Here is a 27,547-nt window from a genome sequence, read left to right on the forward strand (position 1 = left end):
GGATTCAGATTTTATGAAATGTACAGAAACAGCAGCAGTGGCTTAACTGTGGCGTAGTGGTCTTGGCACATGACACCATTATAATATCAAACTGTACTTTTTATATTTTTACATATATTTCCACACTGTTTTCTGTTCTGTCTAATGTAGATTAAACATATTAATGTGTAAAGGTGTTAATGATTTGTATATGTGCAGGCAGGTGGATTTTATTAACTTTGGACAGAGTCAGACTAGCTGTTTCACCTGTTTCCAGTTTTGGGGTAAGTGAATCTTACCACTTTTATTTAAAGAACAGGTATGCAAATGGTATCAGTCTTCTTATCTAGCTCTCTACCAAAGAGCACATATTTCCCAAATATAACTTTGTTTTAACTTTGTACAAGTGTCAGTGAAAATCATCTCTAAATTTCATAGTGGTTTACTAAAAAACAGACGAAGAAATTGTGATTAAGTGGGACAGTCTACCAGGAGAGGAAAAATTTCAGCTGAGGAGAATTTTGGTATCTAGGATCATTCTTTGCTTCCAAGATGACCGAATGACTGAAACCAAGTGCTGCTTAGTACAAAGTTGCATCAATGGATATCGTAGGTTTCTCATTTACACAATGTTGATTAACAAGTTACTTACTACCCACCATGATAAGGGAGAAGTGGTGGAATCAATGTTTGATTTGTAAGCTTTCAGTGGATCTTCATTGTAAGCACACACACACACACACACACACACACACACACACACACACACACACACACACACACACACACACACACACACACACATTTGTACCTCTATCCTTGTAAGGACACTCATAATGCATTATCTAGTCCCTAACCTAACCCTTAAAACCATGTCTTCACCCTCAAACAACCCCTTTGAAGATCTGTTGTAAAGTTAGAACTGGACAAAATATCTTCACAAGTCATCTAAATAGAATATCCAAAAAGTGCAGACCATGTATCAGGTTTGTTTGTGCAGGTCTCACTGTTGTCTTGGACACAATATATATTTGCCATAACTTCTTATTTGCTGTAAAATACACTACTTGCTTTGGTGTGAAAACTTTGAATTACTGAATATTTTGAGACAGTGCCACAAAGGTATGCATGCATCTAAAATGTGTCTGCATGCCACCAGGATCAATGCAGTTAATCATCAGCAAGCCATTCAGTAAGATGGACAGTTTACAGTCTCCAATAGTACATTAATATAAACTATAGTACTAATACTATTCTCTAGTTAATGAATTAATAGATGCCTAAGACAGAAATGGTGAATGACTTAAGACATGTCCCAACAATGAAAGTTCCATCCATCCATTATCTATACCGCCTATCCCTTTCGGGGTTGCGGGGGGCTGGAGCCTATCCCAGCTACAATGGGCGAGAGGCGGGGTACACCCTGAACCGGTCGCCAGCCGATTGCAGGGCCACAATGAAAGTTCTGTCAGGAAAATACAATGTAGAACTGAAGCAGAGTCACCATGGTAGCAAATTGCTATAAAGAGAATGCCTCCAAAAGCCTAAGTATGTCAAGGAAATTAAATGTGTCCGTCAAATACTTAACATGCTTAGGGAGGATATCCTGCAATGAGTCCATTTTCCTGAAATATTAAGCAAAACCTTGAAATGCTACCAAATCCAAGCCAGTGTACTGCATCGACAGTTCGGCTCACAAAAGTCATATTGTTTCCTGTATCACCTGCTCTACTCTCTGCTAGTCTGTGCTGTTTTGTCACAATGTCTTATCTAACACAGTCATGTGGTGAAAGGATGTCTTATTTCAAACAGCAATGTCTTGAAACCTCTGCGGATTATTTCCCGCACTGCATGACCTTATTGCTTGGGCTATATCACTGACTGCTGTCACAGCCCCTGTCCTTGTTTGCGTAATCTCTGGGTGGCTACATGTGAGTCTGAGAGAGGCTTTTTGTGGTGAGAAGCAGGTAGCCTGAAGTTTGAAGGCAAGTGAGAGTGAAGGAGTGAAGCACATCCAAACACTGTGTCTTCTGATCTTGAGTTTTAATGCCCAAGTGATGTCAATGAATTCTTGTTAATATGTAGTGAAATTTGAAATTGAGGTGTAGTGAAATTTGATGTGCTTACAGGTTGTATGTTTTTCCTGCATCATCATTTGAACAGGCAAAACGCACTCAGTTTTACCACAGTGGACCTTCTAGTTGCCACAATAATGGTGTAGTGCAGTGTTGATGCACTGTTCTCAGTAATTTATTCATAGCTTTGAGGTTTTTTGCCGTACTTTTGATAAATTCTTCATTAAGAGAGAGAGTAAATCACTACCAACAGCATGAGGTTTATTCAGTCATGAATTGTGCATGGCATAGTCTGTTTATGTCATACTCTCGTGAACCTGCTTACATAGAAGAGTTTGAGAAGAAAGGAGTTTTTCCATACTTTGATGACAGCATGATTTAACTCTAAAACGTTAAAATGTTCTCACTTGTACTATTAGCATTCAGTAGTGGTCAGATCTCATATATATTTCTAGTATATTGTGTCCCAGATGTCCCTGGGGTAAGTTAATAAGGACTTGAGCTGATTCCAGTAGCCCCCCAAGTTGATAATATTACTTTCACAATTTTCTTGTTCATGCACTTTTTTCTGGATGTGAGCTTGTGTGTGGAAGGATCTGAGGGTTTGCTTGTGTGGCCAGGAGTTTTGTTAAGGTGGGGAGAGTATTGTTTAAGGAGGGCTGAATGAACTCTGGTGGGTTAGGGTCTCCTCTGTTCTTCCTAATCCACAGCCTTCATCAGCCCAACTTCCAAACATACAATGCCAAAAAAAAGTTCCCTCCCTTAATGCACATATGAGTTGAACTCTAAGATGATTAGAGTACTCGGAAACCTCTGGGGCTTTATCACCAAAAAACACAACTCCCTTTGGGTTCTATAAAAATCCACATGTAGTCAAGACCATGTCTAGTGCCCAAATAATTTCCAAAATTACAGAAAACACACACACAAGACAGAATTGCAGAACTTGACAATAAAAATGGATTCATCTGTAAAATGCGCAATATTAATGGTAATTGCCAAAAAGAGGGTAAAAGAAGGGTAAAAGAGCTAAACTGTTACACAGTGTTAGGTCCGCTTCGATCCAAGCCTTTCAGGTCAAGTACTGACACTGACAGAGTAAATCTGTCTGGGTTTCAAACTAACTCAGCACGATACACTGCTGCCCTGGTTTCCTGTTATAAGAGTGGTTCCTGTATGTTGACTAGAATGTGTTCGAGTTCATTTCCTGCCCCTCACACATTAAATAGATTTAGACTTAACCCTTAAAGCTGCAGTAGGTAACGTTAAAAAGGAAAAGTAAAGTAAAAAAAGTTTTGTTTTTTTTTTGTCATATTTGCTTAAACTGTCCCTATGCCCAAACAGCAGTACATGAAACACTGTAATCTGTTTAAAAAAAACAAAAAAAAAAACAAACAAAAAAACAAAACAAAACAAAAAAAACACGGCTCCATTATTCTCACCTACTGCTCCTACTGCAATTTGCAAGAATCCACAAAACACCCAATCTGAGCCAGAGGAGCGTCTGAGGGAGTGTCTGACATCTGTCAATCACTACTCACTTCACTGCCAGTGAAGTCTCTCCGGGGATGGTGGCATTGCCCTGCATGTTTGCGTCTGGGGCATGCGCATGCGCAGTTGGAGGAAGGGGGAGGGCGGGGCCGGTAGGCTGAAATGGGGGAATGGGTGGATGGCTTGAGGGGATTAATACGGGCAGTGGCTCCAGCGTGTATTGTGTGCTGTGTAACTAAAGCGTGCAGTGGCGTGCTGTGATTTAAATCGGAGTGCTGTGTGTTTAATGCTAGTCCAGTTTCTATCTAGCTCTTTAAGGTGTGGGATGAGCTCTGTAGCCTGATTTGTGATTCTCCCCTCTGGCTGCTTCTGTGTCTTATATAGCCACCATAACCCTGCATCCTAATTTAGTGTAATTTTAGGAATATTAATAAAGTATACATTTTATACACTTGGCTGTCCGTCTTGTGTGGGTTTGTTCAACTCCTCTGACTAAAACTTTACTGGTTAATAAGGTCCATTACACAGTGTTACTTTGCCGTTTCTGAGCCTGTTTCTCTCGTGTTGTCTATGGCATACTTTACTGTGAGTATCAAAAGAGAAAACATGTAGTAATTGTGTCTGTGAGAATTGTAAATAAAAACTTCACTTTTAGTTAAAGGATATTTTGTGCGTTTTTAGTCAGACTTTCGCCCTCTGTTTTATGTTGAATACAGTAAAACGTCATTTTCCAACTATGTAAAAGTGATATTTAGGGAATCATATCATTGCTTTTTTTATATACCTGCAAATGCATTTCCCATTGAAACTAGAACTTGTAGAAAATGTAGACAATACGGGAGGTAGAGCTAAATACTCCTGTCTGACTTGACTGTCTTCACAGACGGTTAAGGTCATGAATGAACAGCGCAGCGCACCGAGCTCTCTCTCCTTTTAAAAGTCACTGTAGCTCACCCAGTACTCTGATCGCTGTGTTTCTCCCTCTCCTTGCAATCAGTTTAAAGAGTAATGCAGTCAGATCAAACAAAAATGAATTAACAGGCATTAAAATGTCTGTTTTCGTAATGAATTGATGTATTGATGTATTGATCCACTTGATCCACAGCGAAAATATAGATAACGAGATAAGCCGCGTGTGTCACTTGTAATAAATACAAACTGTCGCGGTGAAATAATAAGCTACGGCGTTGAAAATGTTTTTTAAAAAGATTTTGAACATGGCATAATCAGCTAGACGTACTCGCTCTCCACAGTATGATACCAGTCATATTTGTTTAAGTGAGACTACCAGTTGGAAACAGCGTTAAATTTTGTAATTAAGAGGCCCACCCAAAGTAACTCTGGCCCACCCAAAATTGAAATCCTAGCGCCGTGCCTGACTTGCATTCTGTCCCCATAAGGCATGTGAATCCCCATATAATGTGACTGTCTAAACAGATTTACTGTGTCCCCAGAGCATGTGTAAGGCAGTTGGTAGCAAAAATTTTGAGAGACCAAGTCAGGAGTCAAATTTCCAGCCAAATGTAATGCAAATTTTAATCATATTTTCAGAAATTCAGCAAAAGATTAACATGTGTTTCCACTCTTGTAGTGTGAATATGGGTTAATTGGTTGATGAAGTTGAACAGTATCTGGAGCTAATTTTCCACAGTGCCATTAAACCATTGCTGAAGAAGGGGACACAACTGATGATGTCATTTAAGGATCTTGAAATATAAAATTACTGTTAATATCATGTATGAATTTGAGGAAGAGTATATTCTCCTCATTGTTCCAAATAGATCTGATGTTTTCAGCACTTCACTGGAAGTGACCACTGATCTTGAAGTCACATTTCATGGATGTCCTCATTTACTCACCAACTCTTTGAACATGCAGTATTTTCAGTCAGGTTCTTTTTTTATGCAAAATTGAATATACACATAAAACAGGTGGGTGGAAATACACTTACAGTTCTAACAAAATAATTATGGCAAAGTTTAAAATGTCAAGTAAAATCTCATAATGATGACCTAGAAAGTCAAAATAACACAGCAAAGATTTTCCATTACCTGTAAAACACCTTTATCACTGTTTACCCATGCCAATGTTACACCAGTCCTTACTGGTGCTCTCTATTATTGTGATAATGTGATTACTTTTTCACAGTGAACTTGTGGGCAACAGAGAATGTTAATATCAATTTAAGCAGTCGATCAAATGCTTCAACATGGTCATTTTAAACTCCAAAATAGAAAATGGAACTGCTCACCTAACATGAAAAAAGAAATCAGAATCAGAATATTACTACATAATATAACTCTGCATAATAATCCCACCTTACTTTTTCTACTGCAGCACATCCTAGCATCTCACAGACTCAATTTACTTGCTCACTGGATTTTAAAAGCCTATTGCATGATGGTCTGTGCTGAGAACTGTGGTACAGAATGAGGGATATCAGGGATATCCTCAGGTCATCCATCTTTACTTGAGCCTAAACCTCTTCTGTAATATTGACCCTAACATTATTTTATGGGATTTCTGAAACATGATGGTAGTGTTCTAAAAGTGTGTCCAAAGTGTAATAGGTAGCTTTGATGTATGTTAGTATCTGCATGAATAGCAGCTTTCAAAGGTCAGGGTCATCCCCCCTAAGAGTGTTGAACTCTTCAGGGGCCGAGTACTTGTCAGCACCTTGACCATGAGACCGGAAACCTGCTGCAATCTCATCAAAGGTGCGGCCCTTGGTCTCTGGCACCTTGAAGTAGGTGAAGACGAAGAAGCCAAGCAGCAGGACTGTGAAGATGATGAAGACATATGGGCCACAGAGTTGCTGCAGGGACATCAAAGGTACAACATGACTTCTTGTCAATGATGGACACAATCTATAACATGTAGTCAGCAGTTAGGAAGGTTAATGGCATCAATGGACTGAAGATAAAGTGAATATAGATATACAATGCCAATATAGTTTTTAATTAAAGCTGTCTTACCTCAACATACTGAAAACACATCCCTACTAAGAAGTTGGCAGACCAATTGGAGAAACCAGCAACTGCAATGGCAGCAGGCCGGGGCCCCTGACTGAAGAGCTCAGCCACAATGAACCAGGGGATGGGGCCAGGGCCAATTTCAAAAAAGGCTACAAAACTGAAGATGGCCATAATGCTGACATATGACATCCATCTGAACTGGTCCTGAGGAACACAGTGCAGCACACACTTTTGGACACTTTATTTGAAAAGTCTAATGGATTATGTAAAGGTGATCTCAAACACTTACCAACAATGTCATGGCAACAGTTAGAAAAACTGCTGAAACTGCCATTCCCATCAAACCAGTAAGATGAAGTAGTCTCCTGCCCATACGCTCCACTACAAACAACTGCACATGAGAGAAAGTATCTTATTACAAAATAAAGGTATAATACAACACCTATACAACAGTCTTTTTTTTTTTTTTTTTGCTTTGTTTTCAAATGGTTCTTTTGTGACTTACGGAAACCACAGTGAAGGCAGTGTTGACCACTCCTGCACCAATGGTTGCATAGACAGGCTGGGACACCCCTGCTCTCTCAAAGATCCCGGTCGAGTAGTAAAACACCTTACCACAATAATATGACACAACAATCAGTTACTTTACATTTACTAGAGTTCAGAGACCTGAACTAAGAATTGAACTCACTAAAACTACTGTTAGAATTGCTACTTAACTTGGACTTGTCTGCTTTGAAACTTGATTGACTTAATATTTGAGTATCTTAAGACTCAATGTGAAACATGATAGAAAAAACAAAATCTTACAATTGAGACAGAATTCATCACCTTCTGCCCACAATAGATTCTGATTAAACCATAAAAATAGTGTTAAACCTGTCATATTTTTAGACTGCTTTTATCCTTTCAACCTTGACAAACTAATTTCAATAATTTCTTCATCAAAATCATCAACCTGTATTTTAGACCCCATCTCAACTAAACTGCTTCAAGAAGTTTTACTCTTAATTGGCTCCTCTTTATTAGACATGATCATTCTGTCTCTATCAACAGGCTACTTACCACAGTCCTTTAAAGTAGCTGTAACAAAACCTCTTCTCAAAAAGCCTACTCTTGTTACAGGGGTTTTAGCCAACAATAGACCTGTATCTAACCTCCCTTTTGTCTCTAAAATTCTTGAGAAAGCAGTTGCTAATCAGTTGTGTGTCTTTATACATAACAACAGTGTAGTTGAGGATTTCCAGTCGAGATATAGAGTGCATCATAGCACAGAGACAGCACTGGTTAAAGTTACAAATGACCTTCTAATTTTATCAGACAAAGGACTTGTCTCTGCTACAAGTCTTGTTAGATCTTAGTGCTGCATTTGACACCATTGACCATGGTATCCTATTTGAGAGACTGGAATACTTCATTGGCATTAAGGGAACTGCAATAAGCTGGTCTAAGTCCTACTTTTCAGATTGATTTCAGTTTGTACACGTTAATGATGATTCCTCTTTGCATGCTAAAACCAGTCACAGAGTTCCACAGATTTCTGTGCTTGGACCAATTCTATTCACCCTATATATGCTTCCGTTAAGGAACAATATCAGGAAACACTCCATACTTTTTCATTGCTATGCACATCATACCCACCTAAGAAAAGAAGAAAGAAAAAAACTGAAGCTATAGTACTTGGCCTAGAAACTCAGGATCTGATGATATACAGTTGTGGAAAAAAATTATTAGACCACCCTTGTTTTCTTCAATTTCTTGTTCATTTTAGTGCCTGATACCACTAAAGGTATATTACCTGAAGAATACAATGAACATGACAAAAAAATGCAGCTGATTCCATAATACTTTATGTCCTATTTGACATGCTTAAGCTTAGCTGTATTTCCAGGGTATATAAGAGGCAATTTCATGTCATAAGCAGCACTGCACATGCAAAGGCCTGGAGTGGTTTCCTGCTTACATTCAAGCTGTAGCACAACTCAGAAGTTGTCAGCTCTCACATAATGCCTAAAACAAAAGAATTATGTGAAGCCACAAAAGCAGCTGTCTTGGCACTGCTGGAAATTGGCATGAGTGAAAGACAGGTAGCCAAAAAACTGAAGATCTCCAGGACAGCCGTTCATCTCACCAAGAAAAAGCAAGCTGAACATGGTACTGCCAAATTGCTAGCTGGTCGAGGCAGGAAACATCTTTCTACCCCAGTAGAGGACCGTACCCTCATCCGTTCCTGTGTCAGGAACCATCGTCAGACCACCAGGGACCTTAAAAATGAGTGGGCACTGTTGAGAAATGTGACTTGTTTAGCAAGGACAGTTCGAAACGACTTCTTGAAGCTGGTCTGAAGTCACACAGGGCACAGAAGAAGCCCTTCATCAACGAAAGGCAGAGGAAGGCCCGGTTACTCTTTGCTACGGATCACAAGGACTGGACTGTTGATGATTGGGCTAAAGTTCTCTTCAGTGATGAATCCAATTTTGAGTTGATGCCCACTCCAGTCAACTTACTGGTTAGGTGGAAGCCTGGAGAAGCCTAAAACCAGACTGTCTTGCCCCTACAATAAAACATGGGGATGGATTGGTGATGATCTGGGGTTGTTTCAGTATGGGTAGAACAGGGCAAATGTAATAGTATGAAGGGTGAATGAACCAGGTCACGTACAGGGCTACTCTTGAAAACAGTCTTCTTCCATCAGCTGATAAACTCTTTCCTGCCTTGAATGACTGGATTTTCCAACAAGACAATGCCCCTCGTCACATGGCAAGGTCAGTTAAAGCCTGGATGGAGAACCAGAACATTGGAACCATGCCTTGGCCTGCTCAATCACCAGATCTAAATCCAATTGAAAACCTGTGGAACATCATCAAACTCAAAAAGGAGAACCAGAAGCCCCAAAACAAAGCAAATTTGTTTGAATTTTTGCAACAGGAATGGGCTGCTGTGACAGCAGAACAATGTCAGAAGCTGGTGGAGAGCATGCCAAGATGCATGGCTGCAGTCATCAAAAACAATGGTTATGCAATCAAGTACTAACTCCTGTGTGTATTGTGACAGAAAAGAAAACATGGAATGCCTAAAAGCACTGGTTTTGGCAATACAATGCCACAGCTATTTGATGTAAGAACTTAAATGATTTTGGTTATTATCAAGAAAACCATGGAAAATGCTAGATACAGCTCTTAAATTAAACTCTTATGAGCTATTTTTGTTGTTAGCATTATATTTGTCCAAACAAATGTACCTTTAGTGGTATCAGGCATTAAAATGAAAAAGAAATCGAAGAAAACACGGGTGGTCTAATAATTTTTTTCATGACTGTAGCACTTATGGATGGCATTGCACTGTCCTCCAGCACCACTGTAAAGAATCTGGGAGTTATCTTTGTTGTGTTACATAACATTGCAAAAATCAGGCACATCCTGTCTCAAAACAATGCAGAAAAACTAGTCCATGCATTTGTTGCTTCCAGACTGGATTATTGCAGTTCTTTACTATCAGGCTGCCCAGATTCGTTGAGAAACACTCCAGCTGATCCAGAATGCTGCAGCACGTGTTCTGACAAAAACAAGGAAAAGAGATCATATTTCTCCAATTTTAGCCACTCTGCACTGGCTCCCTCTAAGAATTTAAAATCCGTGTCCTTACCTGTGTAGCCCGGTGATCAAATATGGGTTAAACTAATTTGTTTTTGGGCATAAGGGGATTTAAATTAATATATTTTTCAAAAAGAAAAGTTAAATAAACATAATCAGGGAGATGGGGTAAAGTAATTTGGCGAGGCCAATAAAGGGTTCAGTGCATTTGATTTATTCTGAAAACCAAAATAAAACATGAGAAATAAGATAAAACCAAGAGGATAAAATAATCTTTAGTAAGAGACCAGAGTAATTAATTGGAAACACTTAAAATATCTGAGTAAATAAGTAAAATATAGGATTATGATGTTAAATGTGCAGGCGTGAAAGGGTCGGGACACACAAGATTGCTGTCAATTTGTGTGTCAATGTGATTGGTTAGCATTGATGGTCAGATCATTCTGTTGGAGATGATTGGAAGGTGAGTGGGAGAGAGACAAGAGAAGTGATAGGGGAAAGCGCACATCACTCGTTGTTGGTTGGCTTTTGTTCTGTGTGTTTTTGTGCAACTTTAAGAACTTCTGGTAAATTTGCCATCGCACATTTACTCGCCAATTGACTTTTGGCTTAGGCGAGTGTTCGTGTGAGTGCGTTGGTGACATCGGGGCGAAGTTATGGGAGGTCCGACGACTGAGCCACTGACGTGCACGGACTAGGTCAACTCGCTGGTGGAGTTTGGCTGCTGCTGCTGTGTGGTTTCCTTCGGAGACGGCCAACACAGGTCGTTCCGCCCGAACTCTGTGCTTGGTGTGCCGGCGGAAGAGGAGGACGTTTCCACTTGTTGTGAGTGAGACGGATGGTTTCTGCACTGCCGGAGAAAGAGGACGTTCCCGCATGCTGTGAGTGCCACCTATGGTTCCTGCGCTGTTGCGGAGGAAGACATTTCCATTTGATGTGAATACAACCGCTACACTCATTCTCGGTGAGGAAAACTGTTCCTGTTGGACCAAATTTCAACGGCAGTACCGGAGCAGCTAACAGGCCTGCAACATTTTTTTTTCTTGTTTAAAGTGTGTGTGTGTGTGTGTGTGTGTACGCACGAGTGCGCGCGTGTGCGTGCGTGCGTGAGTGGGGACACATTAAGTAATAGGAAATTGCATTTATACTGTTTGAGCATTAACTATCTGCAAGGTTTTGGACATTAAGGTTCAGATGTTAAGTGCCATATTAAGGTTTTGCATTTTTTTGATACTCAGTTACAACAGTACTTTTGTCTGATAATTTGTGTTGCCAATTGGTCTAACTTGTTTCTTATTTCAAAGAGTGGTGAACACTTTAAAGGGCACCTAAGGTGACCATTTTGGACTTACATAACAATTTTAATATGTGTGTTCCTGCAGTGTTTGAGTAAAGTTTTACTCTTCTTCACTTTTAAACATTGTCTGGGGTCAGTTAATTTTAATGTTAAGTAAGTGTGTGAGGTGTGAACCAGTTAGAGGGGAGGTGTAACTAAGTTTATCCCTATCAGGTAAACCTTCGGGTAGCTACCTTTAACCTAAACGAACCCAAGTGCCCCATCAGTCCGGTCAAAGTGATTTCTCCCATTTTAGAGAGTGACAGTAGTGGGGTGCTACACTTGCAAAGCCATAAATGGTCAGGCACCTTCTTATCCTAAAGAGCTCATAATACCCTATTACCCCACTAGAATACTGCTTTCCCAAAATGTAGGCTTAAGTATTGCTCCTAAAGTCTCCAAAAGCAGAATGGGAGCCAGAGCATTTAGCTATAAAGTTCTTCTCCTGTGGAACCATCTTCAAGTATTTGTCCAGGAAGCAGACACCCTCTCTACATTTAAGAGTTGGTTAAAACTTTCCTTTTTGATAAAGCTTATAGTTAGGGCTGGCTCAGGCTTGCCTTGGACCAACCCCTAGTTATGTTGCTATAGGATTAGACTATTGGGGGACTTCCAATTATACACCGAGCTCCTCTGTTCTTCTTTCCCTCTCAACATGTACACTTTCATGTCCTACCAGGCACGTCACTAACTTAGCTTCTTCCCTAGTCTTCAGTCTTTGTGCTTTCATGTCTCGCAGGTTCCCATGGATAGTGGTTGAACCTGGAATGTGGACTGTAACTATGTCTCCTGACACGGCCCTGCCTGACATCCACTGCAACTGCTACTACAATTAGTCATACTTTCATTTTTATTAGATCCATAGTACTGTATTATGTACATGTATTATCTGTTACTAATACATACATATGCCACATACATAAATATATATGTGTATACTATGCTATATATATTATATATTATATTAAGAGTCTAGAATTAGAGCTGTCACTGTTACTGTGACTGCATTTCTGTCTCTCTCTCTTCTCTCTCTCTCTATAACCCAACCGGTTGAGGCAGATGGCCGCCCACCCAGAGCTTGGTTCTGCTTGAGTTTTCTGCCTGTTAAAAGGGAGTTTTTCCTTGCCACTGTTGAGTGCTTGCTCATGAGGGGATTGTTGGATCTCAGTAGTAGTAAGAGTACGGCCTGTACCAGCTGTATATGGAAAGTGTCCTGAGACAACTTCTGTTTTGATTTGACGCCATAGAAATAAAACTGAATTGAATAGAAATAGTGTAGGAAAATCTAAAAACTATCAAATATGTACTTCCTTGTGATGCATACAATTGTTACTTTGACCTGCATAAGACTGTACCATCGGGTAGACAGTGACCTCAATGAATAGGACACAGTGGTCTTTTGACTTACAGCATTGATTCCAGACAGCTGCTGTGAGAGGTGCAGCATGATTGCAACAAAGATAGGCTGGTGATAAATGGGGGAGCGAAACAGCTCTAGGATGGTCACTTTCTTCTCTCTCATCATCTGCTGGCTCTCCTCCTTCATCTCCTGCATGTCCTCACTCACTTCATCAGTACCCCGCAGCTTCATCAAGACTGAAAAACAGTAGTTCAGAATGGGATTTATAAAAACTGTCACACATTGAGGTTGCCAGATGAGCTTGGCAGGATACGTGAAATGAAAAGATGAGGTTTTCCTTTCTGGAAGAATTGGTGCCAGTTCATTTCACTATAACTGAGTTATATATTTGAGTAGTGAATATCATGATTGCTTTTACTTCTTTATACATGTGTTTTTTGTGAAATGTGTGTAGGAAATGTGTGCATCCAAGTGTGTGTGTCTCACTGCTGCGGGCTTTGCTCTCCTCGTTGCAATTGATGAGGAGGTATCGGGGGCTCTCAGGGCACAGGGGCAACAGGACAGACTGGACCACAGCTGGCAGCAGAGTAAAACCCATGAGGAGAGGCCAGAGGGAGGCATTTCCCAGCAAGGATTCAATCCCAAAGATCTACACAGCACACACAACATACTGCTTGCACATGTATACAACACTGTATAGTACACTGAACATTATACATGTATAGATCATGGCCAAACTAACAGGAACATTCTTTAACACCAATGTAAAAATGTACACAAGTATTCATTTAGTTTTTGCCAGTTTGACTTTCACAAGAAGCTGCAGCCCCCTCCCCCCAAAAGAGTAAATGAAATCTAAATTTCTTACAGCCCAGATTCCAAAAAAAGTTAAGAAGCTGTGTAATGAATAAATGAAATCAGAATGCAATGATTTACAAATCCTTTTCTACCTATACCTAAATGAACACTATATACACTATATATATCTAATATATATGTTCAAACTAATAAACATTGTTTTTTTATGCTGTACATTCCTCCCTGCTGCAAGCCCCTCTGTGTACTGGTCAACCTTCACCTACAGCCCCCCTTTCCACAACACTCCAATCACACCCACCCTGTACATCCACTGTATTTCCTGTCCAATGCCCTACCCCCGCCACCCACAACCTCCAGCACACAGCCCCCCTCCCCAATCTGTCCATCTCAAGAGACCAAGGGCAATATTCACAAACATTGTAGGAGCACATTCAGAGAGCTTCTGACTTTAGCCTAAAACAATGTAGTAAGAGTCCCAGCTTAGGAGTAATTTAAGAAAATTCTAAGAGTAACTCAAAGCAAGAAGGGACTGAAACTTTTATCTTTTGGAGGAGGCCTGGTAGACCCCGTTGCTAAGTGTGAAGCATACTTTGAGAAAGTGTGATTGGCTGATAAAAAGACATGACCAGTGGCATTGCTAGGGTCTCTTAGGGCTTCAAGCAAGAAATCCCTGGGTGCCCCACCCCACCCGTGAGCGCCGCAAAAATTTGGTTTTTGCACACATAAATGCACAATTTCTGGGACATTTGAGATGAATTAGACTTAGATGGTTTCTTTATTGATCCCAATTTGGAAAATTATTTTGTTGCAGTAGCAATTAAACATACAGCAAACACAGGATGTATACACAATTATTCAGAAAAAGTAACAAAAAATATAAACAGGAATAAAAATAAAAATAAACTAAATAAAACAAAATACAGTTATATAATATGTATTGTAATATATAATACATATTATATAATATCAGAACGGCTGCCTCGGTGTGTTGCTGCGCATTGTTTTGTTTTGTGTGTTAAATCTCACTGGATGAAAAGTCACATTTCCGTCAATTTCCGTCACTGTAAATTGCCGTGGAAGTTCTCCCTCAGCCACTGTGACCATGAGGTGTTAAAATGCAAATGTAAATGCTGCAAAGCTATACAAATGCAAATTGGGATTTGGAGTGCGTGTGTGTGTGTGTGTGTGTGTGTGTGTGTGTGTGTGTGTGTGTGTGTGTGTGTGTGTGTGTGTGTGTGTTCTGTGCCTACAGAATACAAAGATTTTTTTTTTCATGAGGATTTAAAAGTGTGTTTAAATAATTTTATAGGTTACATACAGGATAAGTGTCCTGACTCTCAAAGGTCTTTAATTTTCCACTTAAATTGCTAAATCAAAATTGTGAAAATTAAAGCATCTACAGTTCTTGGACACTGGTCACAATTTTTCACATTTTGCCACCACAACACCAGATGAACAATGTTTGTGTGATTCTTTAAGTAGGAATAAAAAGGGCATACACCAAAGTAACTTTTTATTTTCGATGATGTCACTTTAAAGAAGTTTACATGTTTTATAAAATATTCAGGTACAAAAATAGAAAATCAAAGTACCTCACAAAATCACAGCATGTTTTTCATTCTACGCAACAAAAATGGTCTCGCGAGAAATTCCGAGAGCGCAACCTCGCATATGATTGGACGCCTCCTCTGACGCAATGACGTCTGCAGAAAACGACCTCGGCGCGTCTGTGAACGTGAATCGAGCTTGGATTACAACAGTTACGTTTCGGGTCCTGCCAAACTTTATCTCTGTTCATACAATGGCCGGACGTCGTCTTCAGTTCATCCCAGAAGACACTCATCTGTGACGAGTGGACGGCCTGGCTGCGGAGCGACCATATCCAGAAAGTCCAAACAATTTAGAGAAGAAACTGCTGAGCGTCTTCAGTGGATTGTCTCGGCTGCTAACGCAGCTGATCGCGCAGTTGGCGAGGAGAATGACCGTGATAAAAGCCAGACTGCTCGCTCTGGAGGAGCAGCCCCGACAGAACTGCAGCTGCGGAGACGAAGAGACGGGTGCGTAAGTTACGTACGTAACGTTAGCATTTAGTACCACATTGTGCAGTTTTTAGGGCGCCAAACCGTTATTATTCTAATTGCACTACGTTCTGAACGTTTGGTAATTGTTCACGTTACATTTAACATTACAATGTATTTTGTATTTTAAAGGAAAAGGTGCGACGTCTGCACAATAGTGACGGACACGACAGCCGATATGAACCTGAGCAGGGGTAAGTTAATAAAATACACAGGAAATATTCTGCAGAATATAAGTAAACGTAAACGTTGCATGACCTGTTTGTACTTTTTGTGTTTTACAGACTAAACTCGCCCTACAACGAAACGGTGACGTCATATTTGATGGCGACTTTAACTGGGAGTCCAGACATGGATGGTGTGGACAGCAGTCTTTTAAACCCTTTCTGTTGTTTCTTGTTGTTGTTTTTACTGAAGCCTGTCCTTAATTATTTCAAACCAATATATATTTTCTTTCAGCGGCCTGTAAGACATATTATGAGATGGTGTGGAGGAGCTTCAGGTATGCCCAGGCAGCTCTTTCAGTTCAGGCAGCAGCTGTGAAGATTTCAGCTCACAGCAGACAAAGAAGGAAGCAGGTAAGAGTCCCATGAATGCTGCTTTATTTTCACAACAATGTAAAAATGGGCTGAATTTTATTTATTAGCTGCATTGTTTTTGACAAATATGCTCACATATATTATTGTTTCTTAGCAGTACTAATATTATATTAACACCTGTATTTACAGCTGCTGGAAGCAAGAAGGAGTGTCCTAGCTCTCCAAACTCTGCCAGACACTGCAAGAGCGGCTGGAGAGCGACCCAAAGTATGTGGTGACACACCGCAAGAGGCTTCGCATCGGGTCCCCTTCAAACTGACAGGCGCCAACTCAGTATGACCCAGAGGCAGCAAAGAAGCATTTCCAATGGCCTTAGACTCTTTTTCATGCACCATGGACAAGCGGCATGGCCCAACCCAGAGACTCTTATCAGTGAACCCCTCTGCACATTTCCTTGCTTTTTCCCCCAGTAGTCACTGATTTTACTTGGTTGATCCTTGTTAATGTGTGTGTCACGATTTCATTAAAGGCTTTTTTTCAAAATGTTTCTGTCAACTGTGTTCTTTGTGTTCTACTGTGTGGTAGTGTAGAAGGTGGATCGCCAAATAAATCAATCAATCATCAATCAAATAAAAAAAAAAAATATATATATATATATATATATATATATATAATAACAAATTTTAATATATTAATTTATTATATAGTATTTAATTTAATATGTATTTATTATTATTATTATTATTATTTGTGGCGCACAGATGACCAATAGCAGCAGAGTTGTCATCCAATCACATGATCACTCACTCATGTGATTGGAGTTGCTATCCAATCACATGATGGTTTCCTTTTAAAATGCCTGTGGAATCATCCAATGGTTGTTTGTGAAGTCAGCAGGCCAGCCTGAGTAGATCAACGTCGGTAGCATTCATGTGCTAATTAGAGCTATTCACACCTTCGCGAAGGCGCGATTAACCACGCCCCCCGCCGACAGATGGTTCGTTTCCGACAATTTTCGGAGCCGGCAAAGTTCCCCGTAAACTTGCCGTAAATCGCCGAAAATCAACGAAATTCGCGGGGGTTTACGGTCGAAAATGTGGTTTTTCATGCAGTGTCTGTTTTTTTGTGACGGTACCCAGAGCTCTTTCACCAGAGATGAGCTCATGAACATCAGGGTTACAACACCAGTGGATTTATCTCCTAATTTTCTGCTCCCAACAAAATTTTGGACATTCTGGTCAAAGGTGTGCTCACCTTTGCTCACGCAGTGAAACGCTGGAGGAGAGGAAAACGGGCCGGTGCGCTTGGCCCGCCAGCGCGGACTACACACAGTGTTACCAGGAATATTTCTCTCTAACATGCGTTCACTGCCCAACAAACTGGAGGAATTGCAACTGCTGTGGGGTAAAAACAGAGACTTTTTCCTCATCTGCGGTTTTGTGCTTCATCGAAATGTGGCTCCGTGGATTAATACCGGACTCTGCACTGCAGCTGGCTGGCTTCCAACTCGTCTGCGCTGACAGAGACACAGAACTTTCCAGCAAAACTAAAGGTGGAGGAATCTGTTTCTACATCAATGGCGGTTGGTGCAATGACGTGACAGTGATCCAGCAGCACTGTTCTCCTGACCTGGAATCTTTTACCATTAAATGTAAGTATTTTTATTCACCCTGTGAGTTCACTTTATTCATTCTGGTCGGCGTTTACATCCCGCCGCAGGCCAATGTGCACAGCGCGTGCTCGCCGACCAGATACTGCGTGTGGAGCAGACCAACCCAGGCTCTTTAGTTATTGTCCTTGCCGACTTTAACAAAGGTAACCTCACTCACGTACTCCCCAAATACAGACAGTTTATTAAATGCCCGACCAGAGAGGAGAATATTCTGGATCACTGTTACACCACTTTCAGGTATGCTTATCACGCCATCCCCCGCGCTGCACTCGGCCACTCTGACCACATCATGGTCCACCTGATTCCTGCCTACAGGCAGAAACTAAAGCTCTGCAAACCCGTAGTGAGGACATCAAGGAAGTGGACCAGTGAGGCTGTGGAGGATCTCCAGCCGTGTTTCGACTCTACTGTCTAGGATGTGTTCAGGACTGCTACCAACAGTCTGGATGAGTACACAGAGACTGTGACATCCTACATCAGCTTCTGCGAGGACTGCTGTGTTCCATCATGCACCAGGGTGAGTTACAACAATGACAAACCCTGGTTCGCAGCCAAACTCAGAGAGCTAAGGTTGGCAAAGGAAGAGGCCTTCAAGAGTGGGGACAAAGACAGATTCAAAGAGGCGAAGTACAAGTTGAGCAAGGCGGTGAAAGAGGCTAAACGACTGTACTCTGAGAAGCTCCAACACCACTTCTCAGCTAATGACTCTGCATCTGTCTGGAAAGGGCTCAGGCAAATCATCAACTACAAGCCTAAAGCCCCCCACTCTATCAATGATCGACGCCTAGCCAATGACCTGAACGAGTTCCACTGCCGCTTTGAGAGACAAAGGGACAGTCCAGCAACCATCCCCCACAACACCTCCCAACAGCTCCAGCTCCAGTCACCTCCACCAATTCCCACCTTAAAGGACCTGGACTCCGCAGGAACCTACGCCAGGATCCTGTTTGTGGATTTCAGCTCTGCCTTTAACACCATCATCCCAACCCTGTTTTAGGAGAAGCTCTCCCAGCTGCCTATAGTGAAGCGTGGGGGCAGGAAAAAACGTCATGCCGTCCATGAGGAAGCTGAAGCTCGGGCGTCATTGGACCTTCCAACAGGACAAGCATACCTCAAAGTCCACATAGCCCCATAGAAAATCTCTGGTGGGATTTGAAGAAGGCAGTTGCAAAACGCACACCCAAGAATATTACTGAACTCAAGGCCATTGCCCATGAGGAATGGGCTAAGATTCTTCAGGAACGCTGTCAGAAGCTGGTGTCTGGCTATGCATCACATTTTCAGCAGGTCATAATAGCAAAAGGGTGCTATGCTAAGTATTGAAGATGCTTGTCATGAATAATTTTGAGACTGCAGTAGTTATTAAAAGTAGCATTTTGTATTGATGGATCAAAACCCTTGTAATATTAGTTTCATTGAAATACTTAAATAGTTCTTGTGTACTTTGTTTATTGCAAACAGCTTAGAAATTGTACATTTTGCCAATAAGAATAATTGGGGTTGAATAATTCTGATTGCACCTGTACACGTTTTTCCCCCTTTCTGCAGCAGAGAGCATCAGAGGAACCAGGGCCTCAACAGGGCTCAAGGCAAGAGACAGACCAGCAGCTGGCAGCTTTGAGAGGGCCAATGAGCTAAACCATTGGCTCATTGTATAGGGGCTGTGTGCATGTGTTTTCCACAGTGGAGGTGTGGCCTGGCTGTGCGGAGGGCAGACGGCACACCTGACGCTCATCCACTGATTTTCCCCCTGCATTTAAGCAGTGTGGTGGCATGGTCTCGCTGCCAGATTGTTGAGCTTAATGCTAAATTTTCCAGCCATTCCTTGTCTTGCTGTATTCCAGAGCTTCTTGTTACCCAGTCACCTGTGAGCGTGTCTCAGTTTTTGTTACCTTGTTAGCCATAGTTTATCTTGTCTCGTGTTTATTTTCCCTTGTATTGTTGTGCATTTTATTCCTACCCGCTTGCCACGATGTAATTAAGATTTTGGTTTTTTGGCTGGTTTTGTATTGTGTGTTGTGCTCCTTTTATTTTTGTGCCTTTTGTCTGCCCCTTGGGTCCTACAAAATATACTTTGATTGGATAGATCATAACACTACACCTGTGACTCTCCTAGCTCTTTGCAATTTACTTGTGTTGGTTTTTCCATTGTCTCATTTGCCTACTACATCCTGGTCCTCATTTGTTTCCAGTGTTTTTCCTGAAGATTCCAGCCACAGCCAGCCCTGCTCTACTGTGTCTCAGATGAACAATTCATAATCCAGCATGCCCTGGTATACCACTCTCGATTTATACCACTAACAAACTGCACCCTTGGGCCTTTCACTGATGATTGGGAGAAATGCTGTGGATTCCTACTACAGTTCTCTATGGTTTTCAAATAGCAGCCATTAATCCTCACTTTGGACCAGTCCAAGGTACGATATATTATGAGGTTATTAAGAGGAAGGGCACTGGCGTGGGCTAAGGTGGTGCATGCAAGCAATTCTGTGGGCATTTTGCCACCAAGTTTATTGCTGTGTTTGACCACCCTGATCACTATGGAAATGCTTCTAATCATCTTTTAAGCCTATGACAGGGATCATGTTACGGATTACTCTGTGGATTTTTGGACACTGGCAGTGGATTCCAAGTGGAGTGACAAACCACTGTGAGGGGTATTCATTAAAGGCCTAAGTAAACAATTAAAAGATTAAATGACATCATGTAATTAATCAACCAACCTTGAATTTCTTGTCTCCCTGTCTATCCAGTTACACAACCACCCATAAGAGCAGTGTAATGAAGACTAGCAACACTCATCAGTCCTCATCAACCTCCTGGACCCCATCCACAAGAGTAAAAATTCAACCTATCTTTGGCACCTCTAATAATTCCTCCCTTTCTCAAATTCCTTCAGAAGATGAGCTCAAACAATAAGGCCAGGTGTGGCTGTTACCTGAAGAAGACTGCACCACATCAACACAGGTGAGTGGCTATACTGTGATCTGATCATTTCATTGCAAAATGTAGGGTTCATCAGTAGTGGTGGGGGTACTGGTAAGTCAATCTGCACCCTCATCACTATCAAAGCCCAGACTACAAAATCAGGCAACTTTCTGTTGTCAGACACTCACCACTCTTCTCCAAGATGTAGTTGATTTAGTGGCTAAAGATCATGATTTGGCTGGGATTAGATTGCTTGCGACACACAGGGATTCACATTTAGAGAATAGGAGCATTTGTGGTTACCAAATTGCCTTTGGTTGAGTTTTTATATAGTCTCCAAGTCTACTCTTGGGTCCTGGGTCCTTAAACGTAACATTTCTTTGAGAGTCTCAATTTGTTATTTGGATGTGTTAGCAGTGCCTCCAGTGCAGTGACCCGACCACCTGCCTTGTCCATATGGGACGAGTCTTCAGATTTTCCCTTCTATGTCGTCCACAGTAGCCTTAATTTGTGTCACGCTTAGTATTCTGCATGCACAGAGACTGCTCTTATCTCTGAGGCAAGACAACACTATGTGGGCTCACTGATGGCCTGCTAATGAAGGTATCCATTTTCTTGCTAGCCAGCTTTAGCCAGCTGCATCAGTGGTGAGTCTTTTGAGATGCCTCTGAAGTTTCTGAATTTTTTGTTTGGGCATTGATATTTTTGGATGCGTGGGCTGATAAATTGTTCTAGACCTTATGTGAAAAGGGTTGGATAGTTATTGGTGACTTCATTTTCAAGTGACTTCAAGAGGGTAATCATGATTCAAGAGTTAAGGGTCTCACCTGTGCCATGAGAATGCCAATCACTACACCAAGCTGATGCAGAGTGCCTAATGCTCCACGGAGAGATGTGGGGGAGATTTCCTCAACATAAATGGGCACAAAGCCAGTGGAGAGGCCAGAGTAGACACCCACTATGAAACGTCCAATGATGAGCATCTCAAAGGAAGCAGCCATCTTGGAAAAGCCCATAAACACAGCAGCATTAAAGGCGAGCACATTGGCCATGAGCATGGAGTTCCTCCTTTAGAGATAATAAGGGCATTCATTAATGGTCATTTTGTCATTTTTAAAAGAAGGTGTGATTTAATGCTGCTGGTTATGGGACGATTTCTTACCTGCCAAAGCGGTTGACGAAGAGGCTGACAGAGAAAGAGCCCAGCATTCCTCCCACAGAGAAGATGGCCACAGAGAGGGACCACAGAGCTGTTACAGTAGTCCAAGAGATGGGCTCTGAAAACCTGCTAATCCATGTCTCATTGTAGAAGCTTTCAATGATCTAAAGCACAAAACAACATGCAGTTGGCACAGTGTGTAAAATGAATAAAGACAATTTATTTCAAAATATATATTTTATATAAATATTCAAAATACATCTGAGAGAATGATGCCGTCTGCAATCGGATAACTAGTGGAGAATCATCCCTCGCTCTACCCCTCCTATAATTGGAAAAATATTTAAGAACTTTCCTCTTAGACAGTGTGGTGCCATCAAATTCAGGTAAATCAACAGGAGTGTCCTGGTGGTTATACTACAACAATTAGTTTTGGAGGGGGGCTTTTGCATAGTTTGGGGAAATTTTCAATGACTTCTCTCCTATACAGTGGAGTGTTAGGTTTGGTAGTCTGCCTCCCCTTTTCCTTGTGTCTCTGTTTCATTTTTCCCTGTCTGCCTGGGTGTGTCACGCAGGCTCACCTACTGGATTGGCTGCACCTGTCCACACCTCCTTCTCATCACCTGAGACTCATCTACCACTTCACCACCAAACCCTGGCTCTGCTCCCAGTATTGCCTGCTCAAAATAACTGTTGGATCATCTGATTCATCTGCTGCACATTTCAAGATTGGAAGACATTGTTTATTTCAAACCCCCTTGTCTCAGTGTCCTAGCTTAGAAAAAACATGACAGTGAAATGTCACCAAAATCACTTCCAATATCAGTGGTTGCCTTCCGGTTATAATACACCACTTTTTTTTTTTTTTTTGGAGGGGGGGCATTCAATAACTTCACTCTTATTCAGATTTATATTATATTTATATTTATTCAGAAGTTTTCTGTTTGACTTTAGTGTACAAGTGGCGTAGTAGTGCAAAGACAGCTTTCTGACAGCCTGTTGGATGGAGCTGAGGGTAGAGAGGAGAGAGAGTTTGACATCCTAACAGCCTGGTGGATAAAGCTGTTGGTGAATTAAATAGAGCAATTTTCGAATTGTCTCAATACTAAAGAAATTCTGAATAAAATCAATCAAAATAGACCAAAAAAGAAATATTTGGCTTTGTATAACTATCAGGAATCTCTTGATGTTTGATGTGAATTTGGTGCCACTGCACTTTATCTTTGAAAAACATTAAGACCATTCAATATTGAAACATTTTCTCAAGCCAAGTATTGCAGTATAACAAACAGGAGATAATTGAAGTGCGAAATGATTTTGGTGACACCTGTGTTTCAGAGTGAAGGGAGTTTGTTCCCCATTAAAAAGTACAGCCTCAAAGAGCCCATAAGATATACAGGTACAAATTGTATGTTAATACAAGGTGAATGTGGGGGTCTTCCATTCTTTGTCATCCCCTGATTCACTTTTAAACAGTCACATCTTTGTAGATGTGGGCAGAATTCCTTTCCCAAACAGCCATACAGCCATGGCCAAAAGTTTTGAGAATGACAAAATTATTGGTTTTCACAGTTTGCTGAAGTTTGCTGCTTCAGTGTTTTTAGATCTTTTTGTCAGATGTTACTATGTTATACTGAAGTATAATTACAAGCATTTCACAAGTGTCAAAGGCTTTTCTTGACAATTACATAAAGTTTATGCAAAGAGTCAATATTTGCAGTGTTGACTCTTCCTTTTCAAGACCTCTGCAATTCACCCTGGCATGCTATCAATTAACTTAGCCACATCCAGACTGATAGCAGCCCATTCTTGCATCACCAATGCTTGGAGTTTGTCAGAATTTGTGGGTTTTTGTCAAGTTCTCAATGGGATTCCGATCTGGGGAGCTGCTCTACCTTCTTGGCAGAGGTTGTTGGGGCTGAATCCAGCTTGTAAAAAAGCCTGAAGATCCTATGTAGGACTGAAAAAGTTGCCCTACTCCTCTGCATGTTTGGATAAAAAAAATTTAGATGTTTTTATTTACAGATCAATCTTCCTAAAAACGGATCTTCAATCAAAGATAATGCAGTAACGGACAGGGCTCTTTGTAGTAAAGATAGAAATAAAACATTATATATATATATATATATATATATATATATATATATATATATATATATATATATATATCAAGGAAATTATAGGTGATTGTTAGGATAGTAAATTATAATACAGCAATTTATGCATATTATTTTGTTGTTGTTGCCTTTTCAGCTTTTTTAATCATCTCTAACACAACAAAATACTTACATTCTGAGGAGCATTGATGACACCAGTGTTGTAACCGAACTGGAAAGAACCAATCACAGCTGTCCCAACAGCCATCATCAAATGGGGTGTCACCTGTTATTATAATAGAGAAACACAGGTAAAGTTCTGCGTTAAACAAGACAACTTAAGCATACATGTGGCAAAGGTCTCAAAGTTGAAAATCAAGTGTATTTCCCCTTTCTACAATATAGTCTGTAGACTCAAAGACATCCCGCTGTAATTGAACAGGCTTAGATAGATAGATCAGACACTGATGAGGACAAATCACCTAATGTCAAGTCGATGGTAAAGTGTAAACCCAGGCACACAGTTTGCTCACATCCCTGCATTTTGTTGTTGTCATGGACTGTGTGGGAAAGGAAACATTTATTAATTTAAAAATGTGACAAGTCAAGCGCAGACTGTCCTACCGTCAATAATGATGAGGTGATCAAGTTGTTTTGCTTCTGATCTAAAATAATTTCATATTCAATTCAATTCAATTCAATTCAATTCAATTTTATTTGTATAGCGCCAAATCACAACAGAAGTTGTCTCAGGACACTTTCCATATAGAGCTGGTACAGACCAAGCTCTTTTATCTACAAAGAAACCAACAATTCTATATATTGTTATATTATATATTGAGTATCTGATGAAACCATTTACCATTCAGTACTTATTTTTAACATTGGTGGTTTGTTATCCATACAAAATTCAGCTGCTCATTGCATACTTAGGTATCAGTAAGATTATACTAAAATTAGTAAAGCAGTTTATATATGTTTGAATATGGTGATGAGTTGAAGGCTATTTTCATCATGGGCAAGAATAAAATACTGAAGTTAATTTTTCAATAAACAACAGCACTTTATTGTAATATCCATCCATTTTCTATACCGCATATCCCTTTCGGGGTTGCGGGGGGTGCTGGAGCCTATCCCAGCCGTTAACGGGCTAGAGGTGGGGTACACCCTGGACCAGTCGCCAGTCGATCGCAGGCTTTATTGTAATATTAATCTGCAAAATGTCACTACAAAACTACAATGAACAAGGTGGCCCTGCTGCCTTTTACTTGTCTGTGCCCAAGGGCCCATTGTTTTGCAAGCCACATACTTCAGCACCAAAGACAGCAATTTTGGAACTCACTCTAAACACCTGTTGTCAATTTACAGTAAATCTGCTTCTTGATCAATTAGACACGATCAGATATGTTGTTGATTGAGAGTGAAGGAGCCAAGAGAGTTAGGGTTACCATAACCCTGAAAAAGCCCTGAAGAAACACATCTCCTTACCTGACGCAACCTAACCCAAAAGCAGGTGAGTGCAACACAGTTAGCTTTGTAGCCAGCAATATGCCCTTCCACATCAGCTGAGAGAATGAAAATATCCTCAAAGATACTTGCCTTGATAAATTCAACACAACATACTAAAGTACACGAAGCTGTTTTTTTTTTTTACATACAAAACCAATGATGATCTTATAGAACAATGTATGATAACTGATGCAATTAAAAAACTGTTCAAACTACTTAAAATTAGTTCCATCTTGACAAATTACAAGTAGAAATTCATAATGAATCTTTAATAATTCATGCAATAATAATAAATTGGTGCCATACCACTGCATTATAAGTACTTTTACTTTTGATGCTTTAGAAACTTTGTTGATACTTCTTTATACAAGTAATAGAGGTAAACTATGTTGATTCCCTACATAAAACTGCAAAAAACCATAGGCCTTCTATAAATCACTGAAGCTGTAAACAATAAAAATAAAAGTATATATTATTAAATACTATAGAATTTAGATATATCCAAAACACAGTGTGATCACTTCCCCTGGTGTTGAATGTCAGCCAGTCCTTCTAATGAGAAAATGATGCTTATATGAGTGCAAAAATAAAGAAATGGTGTGGACCTGTGTGTGTGCTCTGCAGTGACCATTTATTTGGACTACTATCAGATATTATTGTCAGAGCTACATTATTCACTCAGTATGACCTTGTCTTAAGCACTGTCAGAAGGCCTTGCTATTATCTGACTTATATAACTTGATAGACTTGAGGTCGCCAGTAGACTAGTCACTTTATACCATTGCCATGTATTGATCTCAAAGCAGTTACCTTGCTGCTAGTCTCCATCCTGGCTGCTTGGATTACTCACAAACTCCAGACTTCAATTCTGCAGTATTAAAGAATCCGGATCGATATTAATCTGTCAGGTCCATGTATTCTACATTCTACCAATATATGTCATCATGCTGCTGTCTATAATATCATTTAGTCCAACATCAATGAAAACAAATCTTTCTCAGTTTCTCCCTCCATTCACCTGCTGCAGTAAGAAGCTTAATGACGTCAGCACTAAGTGGATCTTGATGGCCTGGTCCCTCCCGCAGAGCAGGAGAATCACTGTGCTGATTGGCTGAGAAGAAAACACAGCAAGAAAAATGTGTATTGTAAGAGTGCTAATACATTAACAGAGTAATAATCAAATAATAATCATAATTTCAACATACATGTAACACATTTGAAAAACAATTTGTAAAAAGACAGTTCAACCAAATAAATGAAATCTTGTCATTTCCCTTGTGTATATGCTCCATTTAAACAACTATAAAATTCAACATGAAGCAATAATTTTTCCATTTAACTTAACAGCTTCATGATGCTGGGTGTAGTTTGACATAAAACATGTTGTTTCCCAAAACTGATACAGTCCTCAGCAACACATAGTGTATGCTACACACTACAACAATAATAAATATTATAGGACTGGATTGTCACATTAGTAAGTTGTTATTATTATTATTATTATTATTATTATTATTATTATTATTATTATTATTATTATTATTATTATTATTATAAGTAGAAGTAGTAGTAAGTTATGTGTATTCTGTGATATGTGAATTGTTGCTGCAATGAGGTATGAAAAGAGTTGAGTTCCAAACGTGTGGAGTTTTTATTTAATGAAGAACTGTTTAAAGGTGTAATATTAAATCAGTGTAAGACCCCTGTAATGCATCATTTGAAAACAAGTTTAGCTAATTAATCTATCATTGTTTTTATATCAGTTTGGTAATTGATCACCTGTTGGAATGACACATTTTACATCTGGACCAGGCACATATAAAATGTACACTGTCCAGACAAGATACTTCTAACACAAAAGGTCAAATCCTTCTCAGTACAAGTTCCGGTATCAAAACGTTATTACTTGTAGCGAGCATCATGACATAACACAGAAAG

At 40.2% G+C, this 27,547-nt stretch overlaps 1 protein-coding gene across 2 annotated transcripts; it reads right to left on the reverse strand.

The window, feature by feature from the left end:
* Positions 1–5,373: 5,373 nt before the first annotated feature.
* On the reverse strand, positions 5,374–26,647 carry LOC139335165 (solute carrier family 2, facilitated glucose transporter member 1-like). Of its 2 annotated transcripts, none has more exons than XM_070968641.1 (10): positions 26,420–26,647; positions 24,294–24,386; positions 22,008–22,168; positions 21,673–21,913; positions 13,296–13,458; positions 12,858–13,045; positions 7,026–7,130; positions 6,810–6,911; positions 6,521–6,724; positions 5,374–6,323 (listed from the first exon to the last, which is right to left on the reverse strand). In XM_070968641.1, exons 1-10 carry the CDS (start codon positions 26,435–26,437, stop codon positions 6,132–6,134), a joined length of 1,467 nt encoding a protein of 488 aa, XP_070824742.1. In that variant the 5' UTR covers positions 26,438–26,647; the 3' UTR covers positions 5,374–6,131. The 2 variants fall into 2 exon arrangements, with proteins under 2 accessions (XP_070824742.1, XP_070824740.1); XM_070968639.1 differs by having other exon boundaries at positions 5,374–6,360.
* Between the last annotated feature and the right edge of the window lie 900 nt (positions 26,648–27,547).

This window comes from Chaetodon trifascialis, chromosome 8 (assembly GCF_039877785.1).
Source record: "Chaetodon trifascialis isolate fChaTrf1 chromosome 8, fChaTrf1.hap1, whole genome shotgun sequence".
Classification (NCBI taxonomy): Eukaryota; Metazoa; Chordata; class Actinopteri; order Chaetodontiformes; family Chaetodontidae; genus Chaetodon; species Chaetodon trifascialis.